The following is a 24,693-nucleotide window of genomic DNA, read 5'->3' as shown; positions in this document are numbered from 1 at the left end:
AATCTGGACATTGACAATTACCTATAATTTGCAAAGATGCGCTTGGTTCTTGATTGCCGAGGTTTTTCTTTTTTTCTCCCCCCCCCCCCCCCAAGCTCACCATCACTAAACAGTGACAGTAATAACAGCTAATTTTGCAGGCAATATATAAGAGCTTACCGGGGTGTGCAAACACTTCCCCACCTGGATTTGCTTATTCAACCACCAGCAGCGACACCGTGCAGCGCGGTTTTTTGGGGTTGGGAGCAGAGCAAGGTAAGGGTTTCTCTCCTAGTATCTCTCCCGTGTCTTCTACGGTCATCGTCACCGTCATTTATTTGTAGAGAGAATATTTGGATTGTGTTCTTATGAGTGAGATGCTGACAGGCGCTGGAGAATATCTATCTATCTATCTATCTATCTATCTATCTATCTATCATCTATCTGTCTATCTATCTATCTATCATCTATCTGTCTATCTATCTATCTATCATCTATCTGTCTATCTATCTATCTATCTATCTATCTATCTATCTATCTATCTGTCTATCATCTATCTGTCTATCTATCTATCTATCTATCTATCTATCATCTATCTATCTGTCTATTTATCTATCTATCTGTATATCTATCTATCTATCTATCATCTATCTATCATCTATCTATCTATCTATCTATCATCTATCTATCATCTATCTATCTATCTATCTATCTATCTATCTATCTATCTGTCTATCTATCTGTCTATCTATCTATCTATCTACCTATCTATCCATCATCTAGCTAGCTATCTGATCTTTTGATGTAGCTCATCAAAGCTCTTTCAGCTGAATGCACCGCTGTGTTGATGTTTACTTGCACATCAGATCAGATAGATGCAGGAGGGCCACGCAGGAGTAGAGAGGGCCCCATCAGTCTGGGGGCCCCAGGTAGGTTGAATGTGCGCCAGTGGGACATCCGCGACTTTGACAGCTGCATGAGGCTTTTCAGCGTTGTAATTTTCAGATAATATCCCGAGCGCTCACTCCTCTCAGCAATTTGTATATGAATAACCGAATAATTTTCCCCCTTTTGTTCCATCTGTGCTACCTCCAAACCAAAATAAAGATGCCTTTTAGTATTAAAAGTGGTAGAAAATTACAGGTAATTATCTTTGACGGTAAAAACGCTGTAATCAGCGGGCTACATCAAAAATTACCCTAATTATGCCTGCATTTATGAGAAAGGGGAGAAAAAAACGGCTCACTTGGATAAAAACCCACAAATTGTCCCAAATATCTCCTTCATATTGAACGCCGCTGCAGCTGGCTGCTTTGTTCCACATCGATCCCGCGGAGCTTGGCATTTAACGGCCTGCATTAGGACGGAGAGAAGGGAGAAAACATTTTGTCAATACTTCTAATAATTGAGGGTGAAATGACGAGATGAGCTGGACCTGGAGCAAATGTCTGAAGGTGAATGCAGACAGCGGCGGTGCAGGGTAAGTGAATTTCCTCTCGAGTTCACTGCCTTTCTACATCTATAGCCGCTGGGTGCCTTAGATCTCTTTAAAATGTGATAAAATGGGCTTTTCATGCAGCACTGTGGCATTAATATGTCTTCTCGACTCATACACACCGTGCTAAGCAGCCGTTTTAATGTGATGTTGGCCCAATATGGGGCTTTTTTCCCTTTTTAAAAAAAAAAAAAAAGCCTTTTTGTGAAATCACACAAGAGCAGGCGTCTGTTTTGAGTCACGATTTACTCAATCTGACAAAACATAAAAAGTGTATGTACAACTAAAATCGCAGATTATATTTACAGACAGACAATTTGCTTGCATGTTGGAGAAACAACCCAAAAAAAAAGCATTCAGGAGGAGTCCACCATGGCCAAAAATAAAATAAAAATAAAAAATCAAACCAAATCTTCTGGGCGCCATGAGAAGTGGAAGCAGTCTTTGCCCAAAAGTGGCTCAAATGTCACTGGTCATATTTGGTATATTGACGTTCAGATGTTGACATGAATGAAAGCATAACAAATATGCGAGCCCACTGAACAGCCACGTACGCTAAGAAATGGTTAGTTCCCGTGTTTGTGTCTACACGCCAAATGCTTGGTTTGGCTTTTCCCCGCCGAGCAGAGGAGCAGAAGAGGAATCTCTCCTCCGCAGCATCCAGTCTCTGCATGCGGGGACACAAAGAGTAGGCTACGATCCGGAGGCCTGCAGGCGGCTCACCGAGTTCCTCGGCCTCCTCTGTCTATCTCTGCATGGAGTCTTGATGTGGGGAGGAATACCAGTGAGAGTAGCCCGGCATGTAGCTGTTGGTCGGCATGTTTACTCCTTTGGAAGAGGCCGAGACATCCCAAATTGGGGGAATGGTCGGGGATCGCGGGGAGAGGGACATGGAGCCCGGGATAGGGTCGCTCTCGTGCGGGTTGCCGCCTTGCTTCAGCAGCTTCTTGAACTTTGACCTTTTATTCTGGAACCAGATTTTTACCTGAGGGCAAGGAGGAGAGAGATGGGTATGAGGAAGCACAAACTATATTCACCAAAACATTCATACAATCCCGCCTGAATAATATGAATAAGAACCATGGTTACGTCGATAACGAGGAGTGCACCTCTTCCTACCTGTGTTTGCGTCAGCCCCAGAGAGGCAGCCAGCTCGGCGCGCTCCGGTAAAGCGAGGTACTGTGTTTGCTGGAAACGGTGGTTCAGTGCTTGAAGCTGCAAACTGGAATAAATTGTCCGAGGCTTGCGAATCTTCTTGCCTTTCCCATTAAAACGAATCTCCCCGTTTTCAATCACTGTGGTCTTCTGCTGCTCTGCAACAAAAAGAAGCAACGTTATTATTGAAAACCCCGCGTCTTCATCAGCATGTGAAATATTGTCTGAAGGTGAGCATCAAATCTGTGTGAAAATGACAAATGCAGGCCGGTAAATGTTGATATGTCAGTGCTCCTGCAGGCGCCGTGGCAGCCGCCGTGCTCGCGCGCTGTCATATTTCGGATATTGCTGGTAATGACATGTCAATTAAATGCTAATTACAACATTCGAGGCGTGCGGGCTGCCTAATTTCCGCGAGTAGTTGGTGAGGATCGCACGGTCGCGGTGATCACACCCCGGGCATTTGTTGCAAGTGAACGGGACAACAAAAAGAGCTGAAAAAATAACAGGCTGCATCTGGAATCATCCGGTGCCATTTACGCGCCGTTCTCGTGGCCGTGATCGCTTATATTAACACATCATTCGTCCGTATTCGGAGAGGCCGGCTCGGGAAACCAACATTGGCACGGGGGACAGGTTCGATCCCCTCTGTGGACCACCCATACTAAAAGAAGCTCGAGGTACGGTCTGGCGCCGGGGTGCGTGTTCTTACCTGTGCCGTCTAACCTTGTCTGTCCTCCCGTGTTGTTATGATAGGATGGCAGGTACGGGCTGTGGTGCGGATGGCTCACGTAGGGGTAGGGTAAGGAGCGGTTGTAGCTGTTGGTCCCGGGGTACGCGCTGTTGTCGTGCTGGTGGTGAGCGTGTGAGCCGGAGTGGAGACAGTGTAGCGGGTAGTGGCCGCTGGCCATCGACGGGGAGCTCTGCTGCGAATGCGACTGCTGCCCAAACTCCATGAACGCAGACTTGGACGAGTCCTGAGCCTCCAGACCGTCAGCCATCGTAGTCATGGTCATCATCGAATTTTCTGCCTTGAGAGCACTCACCCCCCTCTCTCTCAAGACCAAATCGGTTTTCTCTCTCTCTCGCTGTGCTGTTGTCTCTCTCCCCTCTCCACCGCGAGCAGATATTGTCCTATTAACACCCGAATTTTCCAGACGCGTCTTTATTTCCCCCCTTTGTCCTGTGATATTCTCACCCAACGTGGAGGACGGTAGGCATGAGTTAAGTGGGAGATTTTACGGTGGATTCTGTTAAAATTGAGACCTTGCTTCCAGACTTGATGCAGACACTACAAGTAAAATGGTTTGTCTCCAAAGGGCAGCGCCTCCCGATTGGTCATCCAACCCGACGTCATCAGTGCTCTGCGCCTCACGGAGACTTGAGCTGGAGTTAACCCACCTTACCAGCTCCTACTACAACTATGGGGGAAATCATATATGGTGGGAAAGACGCCTAATTCCTACAGACACGCTTCACACGCAGAAACGGCACTTTTGGAAATGCAGTCGACTTTGTTTTTAAACCCAAACCCCCAAATTACGCACGACGTGCAAACAATATAGTGCGCACTTTGATGTAGGAGTCTGTAAATGCGCCTCCTCCTTTCTTCTGGAATTAATTACATATAGAATGAATCACACATGCATCTTGCACGGTATTATTAAGGTCACAACTGAATTTAAACAAAATACCCGATAAATCGTTAAAATATTACCTAAAGAATATCCACCTCACGTGTTTTTTTCTCTTTATTTGGCGGGATTACGTTATTTTTTTAATTAATCCATAGACGCATTTTAACAGGAAATATTCCCCAAAAAATATTAGTACGGATTTTTTTTTTTTTTTTAAATCCACACAAAATAACGTGATATTCCAATACAGAGGATGAACAGTTTAATGTCAAGAAAAAGTCCTGGAACAGGTGTTTTGGAAAGGAGTTTTTTTTTTTTTTTTTAAAGGCCTGATATTTAACGCCTTTATACACAATAATTATGAATTTGTTTTACAGAGCATTTGATTTTATTCTCGTCAAGAGTCTGAACCAGTTAACACATGAGTATAAGGAGCTTCAGACAATTCCACATACAGCACATGTGACACGTCAAATAACAATATGCCGGAGGTACAATAGGTTATTTGCAGATAGCAGGGTGGATAGCGAGATAAGCTGACAGTGTCTTTTATCCCTGCTGTGATATGAGGCCTGATAGGCTCCTCAATATATGTAAATTATACAGTTTGCTTCTGAGGGCTCCGATCTTCCGTCCACAAATAAGAATAAAAACGATATTTCCGCGTTTATTAGTTCAATAGTTATTCAAATAATGTTTTGCATCACTTCCAGTAAATTCTAGTGGGAAAAAAATAATTATGGTTCCAATCAAGTTACTAGGAAAACCTATTTGATTAGCGGCCACACTTTACTCCAATTGCAGCTATAAAATTAAGAACAATTCGCCTGTAATGACTGTGGACTGGATTTATTTTGGGAGGGTGGAATAAAAGTGGATATAGCATAAATTATCCCCTAATTATACGCCAGTGTCGCCTCAATTATCCTCTTATCAAAAATGGTCGTCTAACTGCAGCGTTTAGTTTCAATTTTCTCCTTTTTCTGTAACAAGAACTTGGTACCTTGCTATTATCGTCAGCTACGGTTGTTATTTACTTTGTGGGATTTAAAAGTGCGCAACCCAGCCGGATAATCATTTTACAGCAGCGGACCTGGAGGGGAAGCACAGAGGCAGGGATGAGAGACGCATCCACACGGAATCTGTTTGTCTCTTCCTCATAGAATTAAAAATAACCCTAAAAAAAAGAAAAAAAAACTCCAAGTACGGCTGCAGGTAAGAGCTTCCGTTGATCTTTTCTGATGATTGTTTTTATTACTGTTCTCTTTTTTTTTTTAATTATTTAATATTGTTAACCACACTGAAGCCAGCGCACGTTTGGTCACCCCTCAGTGATCCAACATAGAGGCCCGTGTTCCACTTGGACACGCAGAGGAGAAACCAGATCCTTCCCTACGTTTTCTAATCGCCTCTGAGTGCTGCTACAAAGACGCTACATGCTTGATGTTTGTTTCTTCCCTGCGGGCTCCTCTAAATGTAACGTTCTCATCCTTCTTGTTGTTGTTTTTGTTTTGGTTTGTTTTTTTGTTTTTTTTTTGTTATTTTTTATTCTTTTGCAGAATCACCCGTGTGGGATTATCAAATTGCGGGTTAAAGGAAAAGTCCTGGTGACCAGCTGGCGTGCTGGGACGCTTTTAATAGGCGCGTAAAGATAAAGTGAAACGGTGAGAGAACGTGACCCACTCGATCCTCGGAAAAGTTTAACATCTAGTGCATGAAAAAATGTGTCTAGTTGCACTTTTTATTAATCTAAAAGGACAGAAGCAAAGATTTTATTGTGATAAATCCATCCAAATGCGGAAACGTCTCACCTGTCATCACACCTACTCTGCCGGATTAATCACGAGTTAGGAGATCATAGCCTCATTCTTGACACAATTTATTTCATATTTCACTTCGTCCAAATGTCAATCACAAAATGAACCGTGTTTCAGCTTCAAATCTAGAAATCACTTTGTCCCTAAGTAGATGATTGACCTTCAGCACAATCAATGGCCACGCTGGTTTAGCAGAAGTGGTCTTTATTTCCAGCTGTCTTATAAGCGCTGATGAATGACTCTCTAAAATCACTCCACTCTGGATGTTTCAGGCCTGCATTGGGTTTTCCCTGACACCCCAAAAACTGGGAATATTTTACACTTCCATGATGTAATCTAACTGGCACTGTGTTATCGTCACTTTGAATATTGTGTGCTGATCATCACCAGTGCGCACACGGTCACATTCGATGAGCAAATTCTTAGTGCAGTTAAAAACTATATATCTATGTCTATAAATGTACCCTTCTCTTCTTTCTGGGAAGTTAAACACTGCAGTGTTTTCTTGTCCATCTGGCCGCATGTGTTAATCATATCTGAGCGTTAACACGGAGCTCCAGCGAGATGCATCATGCGGCTGGGCGTTTGTGGTCGACCCCTCTAACAGCTATTGACTGGCTCGCATGCAAAGCCACCTCCTTGGCTGTAAAAAAAAAAAAAGGGGGGGGGCACTAGAGCTGTTGGGGACGCTGACGCTTGTCACTATATAAAAAAGGAAAGACAGAGAGACCGGGAGGCACTTAAACACGTCTTCCTTCTCCACAGCGCAAAGCCACAGGCGCTCCACAGACAGCCAGGCGGCGACGACTTTCCCATCTCGGCCGTGTGAAACGCGGGAAGATTCATACCACACACACTGCTGTCTGTACACTACGGTTCATTGTAGCTAGATTCAGAGGAAGCGACCCCCCTACCCCACCCCCACGCCCTCTCTCCCTCCCTCCCCTTTCACCACATCCACATCAGCCCAAAATGATCAGCCTTTAATGCTCCAGCAGAACTCATCCGTGCTCAAATGGTGGCGCGCCGCTTTTACGCACATAAATTGCGCACTAATGCAAACCCACTTATGCAAAGCTTTGATGTGTTCTGTAAAAGCGTGCAAGTACACCAAGAAAAATTAGTGTGGTTTTGTCATAAAGAAAACCATGCGCTTCCAGGCAGACGAATGTTTACAATGCACGTAGCGTCATAAATTAGCTTGGCATTATCTCCGGAGTGGAGAGTGAAATCGGCATATGCATGGCTCCAGGTGCAGCAGGCCTTCAGAGGGACCGGTGGAGCTGCAGTGGTGCTAAATGACCACAAAGCGTGCGGGCCTATAGCGCTGACCCCCCCCCCCCCCCCACACACACACACACACACACACACACACACCGCCAACGCCACCAACCCCACCTTTACCCACCCGTCCCAGCCTCTCTAATGGATTTAATTTGGCACGACTGGAGCTGCGTGGTCCCACTCACGGGCCGCGTCCTCATTAAGACTGCTTGTTTCTCCTGTCGCCTCCTCTCGCTGCATGTTTAGGTCCACCTGAGTGATTGCATTGATTGCACTATACTTGTGGTGGTGGTGGTGGTTTTGCGGGGGGGCACCAGGACAGCAAAGAACGCGTTAAATTTGTAGCCATATTATCATGCAACGAAGAAAAGCAATAAACAACGGTGAGCACAACGTTATAAGTCGTCCACGAGGAAGACGCACAAAAAAAGTTTACGAATGTTATGTTGATGACAAATAAGACAAGTGAGTAACTGGCGCACCCCCCCCCCCCCCCCTTCTCGACTTAGTACACGACATTATTCCGTCTGACAGCACAGTGGTCGGTATGAAGGAGAGGATTTGGTCGGTGGATGACAGACAGGAAGGCCAGCAATCATGGGCTCTTTTTTTATCAGAATGTACTGTTCGAAGCCGTTTATCCCTGATGATAGAAAATTGCTCTGTTGCCAGGACGCTGCCGCCGAAATAGAGGGCAGAAGCAACATTTCCATTTTCCAGTTTGAAAGCCATTGAAATGAATTAGTAAAAAATGAAAAAAGGGAGGGAAATGAAAAAGAATCCCCTGGTAAACAAAGGGGAGCGAACAAAGATACCATTTTCTTTCTTTCTTTCTTTCTTTTTTTTCATTTGCCGAGAATCCATCCTACTCATTTTCCTTTTTTTCCCCCGGTAGCAAATAGACGAGTTTTTACTTCTAACAGTTGGCGTCAAATGTAGTCCGAGGCCCGGGCCTATAGTCCCCAGTCCATCAGCCACTTCCCAGCCTCCTGCAATTATTCCAGCATCTTCTCATTTGTCATGACGAGGGGAAAAGAGAGAGAATACAGAATGAACGAGTGACAACGATGAGCAGTAAACAAGAGACTTACTGGGCAAATTTGATACAAATTCAAGAGGCAACATAGTTGGATATATAAATGTATAACAATAATAATAATAATAATAATAATAACAATAATAATAATAATAATAATAATTATTATTATTATTATTATTATATGTGTTGTGTTGTTATTATGACTAGAACCATTGCATTTATGTCATATTGTATAAGTATCTTTTTTAGAAAAATAAAAATGGCTGGTCATCTCATGAAAACATCCATTTCTAGAATAAAACTGAACACTATTATATCACAACTGAGCACCATAAACAGTAAAAAAAAAAAAATCCTTCATTTTATATTTATGTACAGATACTTAAAAAAAATTGAGTTACATATATATATATATATATATATATATATATATATATATATATATATAATTCTCTTCAGGAATGAGTGAATATTAGACAGATCATGTGATGAGGTATCCATGTGTCAGGTGTTTTATAATCCTGTTTAGATACTGGAAGTGCTGGATTATAGAGGATATAATCAATAGTTGTCCCAGCACAGTCAGGTTTAGAAGGAATATGATGATGATAATAATAGGCTGTTTCAGTAGCAACATTATTCCAGGAATATTCTTATTTTTCACATTGGATTTAATAATTAGTAACATTCGCTGGGATGTGATATACTTGAAGCAAATTGATAGTAATCTTGATTACAAATGTGACTGATTAAAAAGAGGTTTTCAGTAAAGCATGAGAGGAAGAAGAAGAGCCATAAGAGATCATACATCTAATCCTCTCAGGACAATAATTAAGCTCAACATCATTAGAGCTGCGGAGCTTCATCTGCAAATAAAAGATAAAAACACACAGAAATGCTGCTCTTCCACACATTTTCACCCCCCAAAAACGTGCCATCTCGTTCAGAATTAAACGTCGCATCAAATGCGAAATCCACCAACAAAATAGTGTTGGTGGGAATATTATGTGTGTGTTTTCTAGCAGGAAAGTGTCCTGGCTCACCCAGGAATGAATGCCCTCGCTGCAGGAAGTGATGCACACAATAGCCAACGCTGACAACAAAATACAAGAGCTTGAAATTTAAGAGTACAGTGTGAACTGAAGTGGAAAAGAAGTGAAGAGAAAGGAAGTCACACCTGGTGAGACGCGGTGGACGGGCGCTGCTCAGGTTCTCAGGAGCTGTGGACTGCAGGGGTTAGTCAGGTGATCGCCGGGGACCTTTGTCTCCCAGCAGAGACACTCCTACCTGAAACTGCAACTCATATTAGGCTGGGTTTTGGTCTGTGGCATGTGCTCCAGAGTTTCCAGGGAACCGCATTTCTTCTCGGTTCCACAATTTTAACAGATTCAAGACTAAAATTCTTGCTTTTATGCTTCATTCTGTAGGGAAATATTCACACCTTTTTTTTTGTTGTTGCATAGAATAAAAAATAAATTATTCTCTCATCTATTACCTTTGAAATGATTATCATCATTAGCTGATTACTCCACAGAAACTAATCTCGTGAAATTATTCAAATGTTCAAAATAACCTCTTTAGGAAACACTTATTTTACCAAACTGTTTTCAGATAAGAATACAAATGATTCGTTATAATTCAAATGGTTGCATTTACGAATCAATTTATTTCATTTACACATTTAAAACATTAGAAACTGACCAAAAATGCAAAAGAAACACAACCGATTATTGCAAACAGGGCCTAGATTGTCTCACCACAGAACAATCAAGGAAGTCGAGCTATAAGAATCTAAATAATGTCACAGAATAAATGAATATAAAAGATATTTCAATTAAAAAAGTTCAACAGAAGCGAGCTGCCTTTTTCAGGGATCTGATCAGATGGTTGTTTATTCCACAGATTAACCAGACTATGGATATAAATGAAAAATGAGGATTTAAATATCCGTGAGACCCTTTGGGTGCACAGTCCAGAGTTTAAAAAACAAACAAACAACAACAACAACAAAAAAAGCAGACCACAGATCAGTTTAAGGAGATGAAGTCTTCAGCCAGCTTCATCGTATCATCGTTATTAATTCACTGAAAGCCCTTTCAGCTTCATGGGGGTTTTGGGTTTTGTTTTGTTTTGTTTTGTTTTTGTTTTTATTTACTTCCAACTGTCAGTTTTATAGTGGACTGATTTTAGGACTTTGTCCATTTTGGTGAAGTGAAGGTAGCCAATTATTGTCATCATTGCCCTTGAAAATGCATTACGCCTCACCTGAGGGCTCACTCAATCAAAAAGACTGAAGGGCCGATTAACAGGTGACCTATGACCTTAATCCATCGCCAAAAAGATAAATAAATAAACAAATAAATACCAAAAATAAGAACTAAACAAAACGATCACCCGTAAAGAACCAGACGGCAATCAAAATTTCTCTCTATCTACTTTCTTATTGCTGACATGTACTGTAACCTTGAGCGTCACATTGGCGACTCTCCATTTCGGGGCCTTGAACATTTGCCTTTCATCATCGCTGTTAGAAAATGGGTTCAGTTTTAAGTTTGTTCAACCTTGAATATTTTTAACATGAGTCAGATTTAACTCACGAAGCTTTTGGATGAATTCTTATGAAAATGTGCGAATGCAAAATCGCTAAATGGAGTTAATTTTTTTTTCTTCTTTTACCAAGGTCATTATTCCTTCTGTGTGTTGTAGCTCGAAGGCTAACAAATGAAAGTGAGGCATCCTGTCCTGGTGGAAACCTTTTCACTCATTTTTCCACCTGAATAATTCAAATGAGCGTTAAGCGAGTGAACACGCTGCGTAATGCTGTCATTTAATATCTGAGCCAGTGAAATGATAAAATTGGGATTTTTTTCGTTTTTGAGAAGATAAAATGTTTATGAATAACATATCTCTTTGTCTCCCCTGTGCCCCCCCCCCCTCCCTTCCTCCACTTCAGCCACTGGTCTCCATCTCTCCCTCCTGTCCTCTTCATCTCCCTCTTCATGCCCACTCTACCCCACTCTTCCTCTCCCCTCAACCTTGCTCCCTCTCCCTAACCCACCACATCACCACCCCCACCCCCACCCACACCCACCCCTACCCCCCAGGTACGCCTCCATCCCCTCTTGGCAGCTCCATCTCTCCCTCCTCCTCCTCGCCTCTCCTCCCTCTCCCTGGTTGGTTTCCACAGCTGTGGTGAGTGAGGGGCAGATGACCGGAGATTTGGCCCCTGGGAGAGCGCTGAGCCATCCTGGTGCTATTAGGCTCGTGGCTAATAATAGGTGTTTCAGACCGGGGGAAGATCAATCAGGGGGAATCATAGGGAATGTTCGGAGCAGCGCTTTTTACACATCGGCCCAGATGGATGAAATTACACTTGTCAGTTTTTAGTTGCATTACTCCCAAATTGGTTCTCTACTCTTTTTTTCCTCATCTCTCTCTCTCTCTCTCTCTTCTCCTCCCCCACTCTCTCTCTCTCTCTCTCTCTTGTCCTCCTTTCTCTCTCTCTCTTTTTGCCCTCATTCATGTGTCAATGGTCTGCTAAAAGGATTCGGCGGTGAAATCCCTGTCATTTTTGTCTTTTCCTTGTTTCGCCCTCAGACAGAAACTATGTTCCCCTCATATTCACTTAGAGGAAATCAGGTTCACATCTTGTCTTGGGGGTGGGGGTGGGGGTGGGGGGGGGGGTATGATGTTGTGAAAATGCATTGCTGATGCTCTGTATGTGCATTGAATGTGGAATTGGATTCGGAAAAAAAAGAGCTAAAACATGTATTTGACACACCAGCATTAATTTAGCATCGTGAAATGGCTCATATGTGACGTTCAGTTAATTAAAACATGTTTGAGAGGTGTTGATTTATTTAAAATGTCATTTCAGAGGCTGTTGAACTGAGGTGGGTTAGAGATGAGGGGTCCCTAATCTTACCCCCCCCCCCCCACACACACACACACCCCTCCAGTGTAACCCAGAACTGTTCAACAGCCTCCAAAATAACCATTTACACCTTTCAAACATGTTCAATAAACTGAACAGTGTTCATGAAACTGTGAATTTCTACTGTTGCACGACACTGCATTAGTTTGATTTTTTTTGTACTTATCACTCTTGCAAGTGTGGACGTGATCAATAATGACTTGAGAGAAAATCTTTTTTTATATAAACGTAAAGCAAAATAATTAAGATAAGTGCTGGTTCTAAGCTTTTCTAAACTGAGGGTTTTCTTCTTTTATGTTTTACATAATTGTTGATTGAATGTGTTTTAAACATGGTGAGACAAAAAGGATTTGTGTGTGTGTGCGTGCGTGCGTGTGTGTCTGTGTGTAATAAACAAAATCATTCACCATTATTCTGGTCAGCTGTTTGTTGGATGAAGGTTTCAAATCTGATTTGAATGAAGTTAAGTTAATTAAGTTGATTTACGCAAAAGTGTGTCAAAACCAAACTGATAAATGTGTCAAGTCCCATAATTGTATTTTTTGAATCCAGTCTAATTGTAATGTAAATAAACCTGTAGGTGTCAAATTAAATATTCAAGCTGCAACTGACTGTTTTAATATGAATATTTAATAAAAGTCCTTTAATGAAATGCTCTTTAGTTGTTGTTGTTGTTATTTTCATTGATTTTTCAAAAGGACACTTTTCAGAATAACAATAAAATAAAGCCCTGGAGCGGTACAAAGCATTCTCTCCTAATTGATTTAGACTCTAAAATGTTTCACGGCCGAGGCAGCTGAGGATGAGATAGCAGCCCCACAGATGTGGTAATTGAATAAAACTGAGCTGTGTAACGTTTCTGGGCAATTGCAGGGTGAGAGGCGGCTCACTAAGGTGAAAAAGGGGGTTTACGCTGGGCAGTGCTTGCCAGCCGTATCATCTAAAACCCCCCTTCAGCTCCTGATGTGTTACATGATAACGAGCGCAGCGTGTCAGTCAGAGAGGTGACTATGGAGGCTGAGGGGGATCATTTGGAGGCAGCCACACAGCGGCTGTATCGGTGATTTCCACTTGGGACAAGGCACTGACAGACTAAAATGTTTACAACGTTTTACTAGCAACTCACGTGAGCCACCCCCCACCCCCACCCCCACCCCATTTGGCTACTGGCTGGACCAAAGCTAGGTGGGGGGTATTGATATATAGAGGTTACTCCAGTACCAGACAAGCTGCTGCTACACACTAGCACAACATTCACAGCAGAAGATTGGCTGTGCGCTAAAGTAGCTGTTCTGAATAGCTCACTAGGGAGACATCCCTCCCCCCCATGGAAAACAATCCAGCTCCCAGATGTTGGGGTCTCTCAGTCCAGCCTGACGTGGAGATGTTCCTCAATGTCTGATTGCACAACTGAGAAGACTGGAAACAGAAAAGCGTCTTTGACTGAAAGCACAGTGACCATGGGGGAGGGAATCAGGGCCTCTGTGAGAGAGAGTCTCCTTAGCAACGGGAAGAAAATTAACATTGACATCCTGACTTCCCGGCAAAACTCGTCTCAGGGCTTCTGCTGGATATTACCATGGGGCGAGCAAAAAAAAGGGGATAAAAGCTGATATAAAGACACACACTCCCTGCTTGTCTTCCATTTATATTGAAATGAGTTTTCCCCCTCTGCTCAGCTTGTGTGTGGTGAATACAGAGAGTCCTAATGTATGTATTTTGCTCATTTTACTGTGTCTGGCGTTTCCGCGCCTCTCCTCTGTGACTCTGTGTTTGCCTCCTGCTGTGGTAAACACAACATTGCGATGATAGCACATGCATTTCAGAAAGCTCAAAATGCCGCTGAGGAGCCGAGACATTCATTCTCGCTCTCCCTCTCTCCTTCCATCTCTTTCCCCTCTGCCTCTTGCCAGTCCTCTCCCTCACTTCCAGCCAGGGTATTCAGCTCCCATGATTGCAAACATGCATAATGACAGCATCTCCTGGGGGCCAGCGGAGGTACCCCACTGATGCTGAGAGACTCTATCCTGTCGTCACATTGCAGGAAATTTGTCGGTAGCGCACGCTGGAGCCTGGTGAGCTTTGGCAAGGCACCGCCAGAAGCTGGGCTGACTGGTTTTTGTTAATAAAATGAAGTGCAAATTGTGGCGGGCTCGTATGCATTGGAACAGCTCACTGCTTCCTCCCATTACGAGGCCAGGGCGAGCGCCATGGAAGCATAAGCGTGAATACATTATAAAGTAATGAGGAAACATCCAGGAGAGGGTCACGGGGGGCGTCAAGCGGCTCCAGAGGCCGCACCGAGAGCTTTCAGTGTGCTCCGCGATGGATTAGTCATTCGTATTTGAAGAGCGAGCGAGAGGTGGAGTTCAACAATGTTACACATAGCAACAGTTGCTAAGAGTTGCAGCGAGCGAGGCCTATTCAGTTTGTTAATATGTACAGTTGCTGCTGAGCAGTAATATAGGTGAATAGAGAGGACGGCGATGTTTTGTGTATTAATGATGATGATGATGATGATGTTGATATTTCTAACAATGGCACATAATGTTAATGGGCATGGAAACACTGACGAGGAGTGGGAAGGCTAACCACACAGAATGAGACTGGTCAGAATAAAATGTCACAAATATTTTAAATTTGATGCCTTAGAGGATGTAAAACACATCCTGCAGAGGCTAAAGCTGGAGGTTAGCTTTCCCGAGAATCTCCAAAAGCCTAACTGATAAATGGGAGGCCTAAATCATGCGCATTCCCATCAAATCATCCAGCTAACAGGTATTATTAAGTGTTATTTTAAACCCAACTTTCTCCGCTGTCACAGAAAACCACAGCGACACACTCAACAGAGAGAGCCAGCCTTGAGTGCATTATATAGACTCTCCTTGTCAATCACACATCACACAAACAAGTCACATTCTATACATTCCCGTAGGGTGGCAAGGAGAGGAGGGTGGGTGGCGGTGAGGAGAGGAGGAAGGTAGGTTTGAGCCCTGTGCTTTAGAGCCACTTTCAGTTTCTCCACGGTGCGAACGCCCTCCCATTGCCATTCATTCACTGATGAGCCCGCCGAGCCGCGATGGAGTTGCCTGATGGAATGCCATGGCAACGGCCGACACCTGGCAAGAGTTCATCCCACCTCCTCTCTCTCTCTCTCTCTCTCTCTCTCTTGCGCTCTCTCTCGTGCTCCTCCCTCATCCCCCCTTTCTCTCCATCAGCCTCTCCTCCCCGCAGATGCTGGAACATATTTCCCTCAGACTGACTGAAAGCCCCTGTGAACAAATAATGGGTGCACGCCAGTCTAAATAAAGTGCGGTTTATGAGTTGCGGTTAGAAACGTCTCCCTCTCTCTCTCTCTGTCTTGTTCTCTTTTTAATGTTCTGCACAAAAACAGTTGCCAACATTTTTTTCTTTTCGTTTTTTTGGGGGCCATATGGCTGGTTGGTGATTATACAAAACCATTTTTTCCTTTCTCGCAGAGCGGCGCAGAGTCATATAAAAGCGAGCGACTCCACACCAGTAGTCTGCAAACCCATTTCACAGAATGGAACAAGGCTCCGAAGCCAAAACAAACCAACGTGCCCCTCTGCCATTTCTCAGCCTCTGCTTTTCAGTATGTTAGACGTCACTGATGTCTATCAATTCCAGCTATTCTCAACCTGGATGCGCTATCAATTCATCGAATTAATCAAGACTAGAGGGAGTTTTGCAAGGCCTTTGCAATTGCAGAGAGGTTACATCAAAGTGCAAGTCAACCACAGTTTGATGAGAACTCCAGACGTATTAATTACAAAAACTCACCCATGATAAAGGACCTAAATGCCATTTCTTTAAAAAAAGAAATCATTAGGAAATAGGTTTTATAATTTTTTATTTCCGAGGAGAAAAAATATTGATATCAACCTCATGCCTGTTTAGTAAGTTAGGAGCTTGAGTTAAGTCATGTTTATCCTTTCTTAGCATAAGTAAAGGAGGTGGGGGGGGGGGGGTAGTCTAAAGTCTAAAGTCTTAAGCACTAAATATACCCAAATATACATCTAAAGCATGTACTGCACTGTTTGCAGTTAAACCCTTATATAAATACAGGAGGATTGAGAACTAGGTCATATTCAGCCTAGCTTAGCATACTGACTGGAGGTTAAGGGGAAGAAGTTAGCCCAGCTTTTGTCTAATGTAGTAAATATGCCAATTTAGCTAACTAGCTAACTAAAATGTCCATCCATCCATCCATTTTCTTTTTATCTTATCCTGTTAAGGGTCGAGGGGGGGCTGGAGCCTATCCCAGCGGCTTTCGGGCGTTAAGTGGGGTTCACCCTGGACAGGCTAACTATAACGTATTTTTGTGAATTTAAACCATTCTTAAGTAGAATTGTATGTCTGTTTCTTAAAATAGGAGTAAGGTCACACTTAGCTTAGCTTAGCTTATTGACTGGAGGCAGCCTAGCTTTTGTGCTAAGCCACTATTGCTCGATAAAAAGTTAAAGCAAACTATAGTGCAGTTTTGTGAATTTTAACCCAATCACAAATGAACTTGTGTGACTGTTTGTTAAACATACATGATCTGCATGGATAGCCTAGCTTAGTATGACAAATGAAAGCAAGGGAAAGACATTCAGTCAGCTTTTTTCTCGCCTATTCCAACATATTATTGTGACTTTAACCCATAAATACATACAAATGTAACAAGAGGCAAGGAGTCAGATATATACAATTTGGAAATACGTTAAAGTATGATTTATGTATACAACTATGATTGATGTAGGTTAGTCTGCCTTCGAAAAGTATGACTTTGTACAATTCTGATTATAAATTTCCTTTCATTTTCATTGAAAATACACCTAAAATTCTGCAATTCACAAATAACAGCACACCGTGTTACAATTTTGATTAGATTTTGATTAATTGTGCAGCCTTCAGTCAGACTAACATGATAATTTGACTTTTTCTAACATAATTTCACACACTGACAATAAGTGGGAACTCCGTCAAGGGTTAAACTTCATGAGTTTTATTCAGGTTTTCCAAACGCTTTGTAGGCTTTAAAGGGAAATATGATCATGAATACCTTGATATTGAAACATAAATTGACAAAGCTGGGGAACATTTGCATTTTGTGAATAAAACAGGTTTGTAAGTGAAGTAGTAGTTTTTACGGTGATGGCGGTAGACTATAAATATGAGGAGAGGAGCCTATTATAAAGGACAGTTGGCTATCTGCTGCTGCTCAACACTGGTGTGTGTGCGTGTTTCAACAATGGGGAGTCAGACAGACATTTCTAGGCCGGCGCCCGGTCCCCGGGTCAGGCAGAAAATCAACAATGTGTGGTTTTAGGAGGAGTTATGAATTGGAACTTTGTGAGCAACAGTGACTCTGTGCAGCATCCCAAATTTGGTACCATCATTCCTTCACAAACACCAAATCCTGTTCTCACCAACTGTATCTGGCAACACATGCTGCAGCCAAGGGCACAGAAGACAATTAACATTTTTGCCAAGAAACAGCTTCAACATGTTAAGACTGATTTAATCGCAAAGTCGTGTTCAGTTTAGACCAAAAGGACAGCCATGGCGTATAGATAAGTTAGAAACAAAGACAGAAACCTTGGTAGGATTGTGGGGGGGGCGGGGTTCCTGTTTGTGTGCGGTACCAAGTTGCTGTCTTAGCAGTGATTACCAGAGTTACTGGTGCATCAACATGACGGACGTAAAGACACAAAGCCAAAAATCCCCGGCTGCTGACATCATGAATCCTTGTGCCACAGAATATAAACAGGTAAATAGGAAGTAAATTATAACTGACTATTTTCACTTAGTCCGCTGGTGATTTTGCAGGCTCATAAATACTCTACCTATCAAGATTCGGTTTGGCAACCTGTGATTAGTGGCTCACTCAGTGCTACGGTTTGGTTAAGACCTTGGTCTCAATTTTTCATGGTTTGGCAGCATCTCTAGGTCTCATTTTGTCCCCTAAAAGCAATTTGTGGAGAGCATGTCATGCCAATAGAAAAATCAAGATGGCTGATCGTGTAGAGTCAAGGAAAAAATCTCTGAGGTTTGAGCGAGGAGAATGGTATGAATCATATATATTTAATGTAACATATCTTATGAAATATTCCATCTCAACAACCCCTTGTTTGAGTGACTAACCAGTGCACAGCCTTCTTCATTTCTTTTCTTTTCTTTTTTTCCATCTTTCTAATGGTACCGCAATGAAGAATGTGGCCATGACCAAATTATTTATGCTAAACTGTGGGAGCTGTAAGAGGATGGAGTCTAAGTGGAACAGAGAAAACTGAGGAGAAACATTGGTGGCTAATAAAATAGAGAGACAGGGTCATAAATTTAAATAGAGCAATGTTAAATTCTAGTAGGAGAGAACGCTGCTCTCACTGTAATCATGTTTATGCATGCGAGTTAGGTGGAAAATACCTATTTGTGAGCAGCAATCAGTGTACGAGCCAAACACTTTATATCACTTAAGTTGGGTATAACTCTTGCACACACAATGCATCATCGCTGGGTACTGAACAAGGTACTTTTAAACTGACTAAATCACATCAGTACTACCAAGAACCAATTCATACGGTAAAGAATACGTTAGAGCGAGACCATGTGATGTCATCTATAGGCAGCGGCGAACCGAAAGCATTGGCCTCAAGTGTGGTGACACAAATTTGACGCAGGTGGCGCTTCACAATATTTGTCATTTGAAATGAAAAACTGTGTTACCATGGCAACACACCTAATCTGATGAGATACATGTAAAAGCTGAAAGAGCTAACTTTAGCGACGTAGCAGGGGATTATTCTGTTAAGGCTTATTTTTAACATATAAAATTATATTTTTGTTATTACAATGACAGTAAAGCAGTCAAGCAGGTGACATTAGCTCCAGGGATGGAATTTCAAATACTGATGCTGACAATGACTCCACTAAGCATCTTTTTTTTTAACTTGCAAAATGGCAAACATAAAAAAAAAAACATGTTTTACTCTCTGTTGCTCTGTGAGAATTGAGCTCAATAAAAAAAAAAAAAAAATCAAAACCAGTAAATAAACTTGAGTCTGGATAATATCTACATATTACATCATTTAAAAAAAAATAAAAATGTCTCTGTATATTAAAACCTTACAGCGACGTCCAGATCTTCACATTTCCATTAAGTTTGAACAACTTTTGACTTTGTTATGGTGATTCTATTAGAACCTCTTATATGTCAGGCTCTTGTCGAACTGCACAGGGAAGAAGTCAGAATTCATTCTGAGGCCTGAGAGGAGCCACAAGTATTAATGAGCATTTAAAAAAAAAAAAAAAAAAAAGCTCTTAAAGTGTAATAATCTCCATGGACCCTTGCTCCAAGGTAATGCTTATCACATGGTTTCTTTTGGCACACCAAGACCCAACCGCAACCCACGCTCCTGCACGCCAAGAATCATGAAACCATTGAATCCTCCATCTATCAGAGCTTAACAACATGGTGAAAGAAGAGGATGCAGCTCTTGTGTTTTTGTATTCAATACCAAAATCAGATCATGCACAAGATAGAAGGAGTATGAAAAACTTAACGTCAGTCATTGTCGGAACGCGTCTTTGCTGTCCATGAGTCTGTCTTTGTGGGAACAATTAGTAGGTAGTTGTTTTTTTGTGTAAATCGAACAATTCCACATTTGTCCATTCCCTGGGAATGTGAAATGACCCTCCCTTCATGCTGCTGAATGGACGGATGGGATAGAAGTGAATGACAGGTGTGAAGTGGCCAAAATACTCCAACAGCAACCAAAAACAATAGTCTTTGTGTTTGCTGGAGGAAGACAACCAGACGACAAAGAGTTTGTGTGTGACATGCTACATCAATGTCAACTTGAAGGCTCGAACAAAAAATAAATAAAAAAATGTGGCAGATGTTTGTTTTTTTCCTCGGATGTTCTATTTCTTTCTGGGTTTGCCATTAAGAACTGGCTTCTCAAATAGAGAACAAAAAAGAAGCGAAGCTGCATCAGGATAGTAAAATCTTGATTGTGTTTTTTGTTTTTTGTAGGAAATGTAATGTTCAGCTGTGCTTCATATTAGCTATCGTATACTTATTGTAATAATCAATCATTTGAGAGCCAAAGGGATTCCAGGGGCGGTTTTACAGGGAGGTGTAGCTGGTTTCGTCTCCTCTAGGTTACTAAAAGATGATGTACAAGCTAAAAAGGACCCCTGCGTACTCAGACATCAGCAGAGGTTTCTGAGCATCGTCATCGGGAGTGTCAGAAAATAAACTAGAATGACAGAAAGCTTGAGTGAGGATCAGCACAAAGAGCTGTTGTGTGTCCTAAACCGCATGAATTGCAAAAGTTATGAATGGAATATGCAAGACTGAGACCTCCCTCTCAGCTCAGAATGCTTCATTTTCCCTGTGAAAATCTGATTTTAAGAGGCATTCCAACTGGTATTATTTGCAAAATCACAAACACTGTTGAACCAAACCTAATAATGCTCCATTTGATGAGCTGATGTTGAACATACACCAAAGTAGCTGTGACTGCCTCAATGTGTGGAGAGGATCAATGAAGGAAAAAGCCAACTTTTTGGCAGCAGATAGGTAGTGTTTACTGCAGCTAAGCTAACTAAGCCAAGCGGAGCTGTGGAGCTCCGTTCTGTACACCAAAGGGTAGAGAAGGGTATACATATATATCTACTTGTTTGGCTCTAAAAATGATGGATATTAAGTGTATTTCCTAGAGAGTTGGCATATTCATTTAATTATTATCACAAAGCTTTCTTCTGGGCCAGGACCTGATTTAGGGAAGTAGCTTTCTAAAGACACCAGCAAAGGAAACATCCATTTAAGGTAAGAAAGCTCCCACTTCGTCAGTCTTTAAGTGTTGCAAAAACATGTCAGGCTCAATGATCAGTGCTACGACTCTCAATTTGACGGGAATTGACTTTCCATGTGGTTGGCAACAGCTGACATAGGTGGCAGGCTAATGTTTAGGATGGAAAATCCGTCACGTGGATACACTTTTAAAAAGATCACAAACAGATGTGTGAAAGTCTCTTTGTCTCTCGTTATCCTGTGTCATCAATCATCAAGCCATATAGACGCTTGTGTAAGTACAGTCAGCTTTGGCTGTACATACAACAGTCATCTGATCTGAGGTTTTGATCTGTTAGTAGTAAACAGCAGGAACCTTTTTATTGATTGATTACCAGATATTCTTCTCCAATTCCGAGCATTTAAGGTGCCCTTAAGCAAAAAACAAAACAAAAACACAACACTCATAACATCTGTAACCGATGCTGCTTGTCAGTGGTTAAGAACATACAGAACACAGGTAACTTTCTACGATTCACAGGAGCTATGATCGCGCGTTCATGCAGCTGTTGGGAAGTTTGAAACTTCCCTTTTGGAAAGGTTCCATTTCCCAGTGAAGAGGGTTCCCATGACAACAATAACAACCATAACAACAAACGCACAACAAGGCCACATCAGAAAGCCTGCTCCATGCGTCAGAATACAGAGAAGAGAAGTGGTGAACCATTTTGTCGCACAAATAAGAGGACCTGAGATGAAGCCGAGGAGGTTCAGCTCCAGTGCTGACAGCTAGGCAAGTCAGAATCCTACCATTATGCTATGTTGTGAAATATAAGGGAAGCATAGTTTAACAGATCAATGAGGGAAACATATTTGATACATCCTCATCTTTCGCCTTGAGGGAGGTTAAATCTACCTTCCTATTAGGATATTTCCAGTTCGACAGGTGTGTTCTCCCACCTCTTTATCCTAGCTGCTCATAAATACACACGTAATTCAATATATTATTACAGGCTGTGCAGTCTCGGCCCATATAATCACTGTTATGTGTCACAGTAGCTCATTTGAGTCAGCAGATTTCCACCTCCCTACCTTCCTTTTTCCCCTCACCTATAACATTGTGAGTCCCATGCACGGTAGAAATGTTTACCAATGGGAGCGTTTTCTCGTCGTTGCATAGATGTTTTTTTTCTTAAAGGTGGGATAACATTTTCTAAAGTGCTTTTTTTTTTTTTTTTTAATGCTAGAGCATTATGCCCCATTTTTCTTCTTTGTCAAAAGCTGAAGGAGACGCGAAGGAACCTGTCCAACCAGTCAAGGCTTGAACCACTGACTCTGTGCTTGCGTCATTCACACCTCTGTAAACTGAACCCCAAACACTCGGCTACAAGGTCCCCTCACGCCCTTTCATTCTTAAACATTCGCCATTAATCCCAGGTTTTAAATTTTTTTTTTTTTAAGAGCAGGATGTACATCTGTAAAACAATCCTGTGGCAACACAACATAACAATCCTGTAGCTCTCCGACTCCAGCAGTAACAGCACTGTAGAAATGCTCCACTTCTTAAGAACGAAAATGTAAGCTGGTGTTTAAAGAAGGTTTTGAGGATGATTAGCATTTCAGATATGCTTCAACATGGTTAAACGAAAGAAAGAAATATGTCTTGTCGGTTCTTGAACGTCAGAGATGATCTCCACCCCGTTTTCCTGTGCGCAGCACATCTGCACCTACTGGGTGAAGCTTGGATTTCAATCTGCACGCACGCAGCAATTGAGATTTATTAGCTTTCAGTGCAAAAATTAAACAAGCCTGCTTTTACATAACCACCTCAAAATGGTCATCGTAAATTATCACACGTTAGCTAAGGCTTCTGGTGCAGAGGTATCGTGTGGTGCCTTCACTGTTAGGAGACTCAAGTACAGCAAGTGCAGAGGGACAGACAGCACTCTGTTCGCTTGATTACAACAAATAAATAGGACTGGGGAGATACATCTTCTTTGGCGTAGCCGATGGTGATGTATTGACGGAACAAAGACACTCAGTCCTGACAGTTACTTCCAGAGCTATTTCACAGCGCTGACACGCACGCTGCCTAATAAATATCACCTTCATTTTAACTCCTGATTCAAGGTAGCTGCAATTAACGAGGCACTCCCTGATGACACATGTCCCAGCTGGAGCCAAGAATAACACTGCCGTGAGGAGGGACGGGGGTGCTTTGTGGCGTATCAAAGTTGTAAGTGTCAGCGTTACATACTGTGTGTCTCTGTTCCAGTCTCTCTGATTCAAGTCTGGCTGCTTCAAATAGAGCAGGCCTGGGTGGAATCTCCCAGAGGAGTGCTTCAGAGGCCGGGGGGCCCGGGCCATGACGAGAGCCTGCTTCCGTGTGAGCGACGCTGGGATGCAAGCACCTGTGAGAAGGTATGGGAGGAGGAAGGAGGTCGGGAAGATGGTGAGGGAAGGGAGTTATGTGGTGTTGAAATCATGCCAGAGAGGAAAAAAAATCTGTATGTAATCATGGATGCATGGGTTGTCTGCTTCTTCTGACATCCCCCTCACTATGATGCATCTCGGTTTAACCGACCGCAAACTTTGCTGTTACATTTACGTTTATCTATATTACTTCTGTCCAAATGTAGCACATGAAAAGTGTGTTCCAACTATAGAGTATTGTTTCATCATTTTGTTTGGGTGTGTGGTTTATTCAACAATTAATGGAGGGTAGAGATAATACGTAACGAACAGAGGCTGCACGATTTAGAAAAAAAGATCCCATTGTGAACTTTACATTATCATTTTGGTAAAGGAAGAAGAACATGAAAATGATGGGATCAAAGAAAGACTTTTTTAAGTCTGGAGAATCTGATGTGTAGGCAAGACACCTCGCACCATTGACACACAATTAGCCTTTAAACACATTTCACCTCCTTGTGATTTTAAAATGTCATCAGACCATATTGCCATTAATTGTGCAGCCCTGATATAAACTGTATTAATTGGCTTTTTATCACTCAACAACAGCAAGTATTTAAAGCCATGTCACCTTGTCCTTTAAGCTTTGAATCAACACCTGAAATTCTTGAGACAGGTTTTCTGTTTAAGTGGTTATAATCAATATTCTGTGTTTGATGGGGACCCAGGGTCAGGGCGCCTGTGTCACTTGAGCAGTTCTTGCAACTCCAGCAGTAGCTGAGTTTGAGTTTTTCTTTTTTCGTTTCATTAAATCTGAATCGTGTTACATTACTGTTAACACATTTTATGGATGCAAAACTAATTGGGAAATGACTAAAATAAATCAAATGGGATCCTTTTGCCCAAACAAACCAGCTTCATTCCGCTCTGTTAGATTAATATGGCACTTTTTTCTATGGAGTCCATGCCCAGAAATCCACTTCTAAACAGCAGCCAAGAGCTGAAGAGTTGATCCTCTTAATCCCAGAGTGATAATTGTTTGCTTCAAGTCTTGATACAAACATTTACTCTCAAGCAACAGCTGTTTCTTATTCATCTTCAACCAAAAAAAGGCCAATATTTGCACCTATACGTGCCCCTA

General features: G+C 42.1%; 1 protein-coding gene and 1 long non-coding RNA gene across 2 annotated transcripts in view; one reads left to right on the top strand and one right to left on the bottom strand.

Annotated features, from left to right (window-relative positions):
• Nucleotides 1-1,375: 1,375 nt before the first annotated feature.
• dlx6a (distal-less homeobox 6a) lies at nucleotides 1,376-3,783 on the bottom strand. Its single transcript, XM_086192806.1, has 3 exons — nucleotides 3,342-3,783; nucleotides 2,594-2,787; nucleotides 1,376-2,459 (listed from the first exon to the last, which is right to left on the bottom strand). Exons 1-3 carry the CDS (start codon nucleotides 3,646-3,648, stop codon nucleotides 2,220-2,222), a joined length of 741 nt encoding a protein of 246 aa, XP_086048932.1. The 5' UTR covers nucleotides 3,649-3,783; the 3' UTR covers nucleotides 1,376-2,219.
• Nucleotides 3,784-21,798: 18,015 nt separating this feature from the next.
• The window catches only part of LOC147240910 (uncharacterized), a 16,694-nt gene continuing 13,799 nt past the window's right edge, over nucleotides 21,799-24,693 (top strand). Inside the window, exons 1-2 of the long non-coding RNA XR_015111386.1 lie at nucleotides 21,799-21,933; nucleotides 23,416-23,561. This is a non-coding gene — a long non-coding RNA (uncharacterized LOC147240910). The remainder of the gene's footprint in view (nucleotides 21,934-23,415; nucleotides 23,562-24,693) is intronic.

The sequence above is a fragment of the Aulostomus chinensis genome, chromosome 22, assembly GCF_037954235.1.
Source record: "Aulostomus chinensis isolate RoL2024-O1b breed Wild chromosome 22, RoL_Achi_v1.0, whole genome shotgun sequence".
Lineage (NCBI taxonomy): Eukaryota > Metazoa > Chordata > Actinopteri > Syngnathiformes > Aulostomidae > Aulostomus > Aulostomus chinensis.
This window is presented reverse-complemented; position numbering and strand designations above follow the sequence as displayed.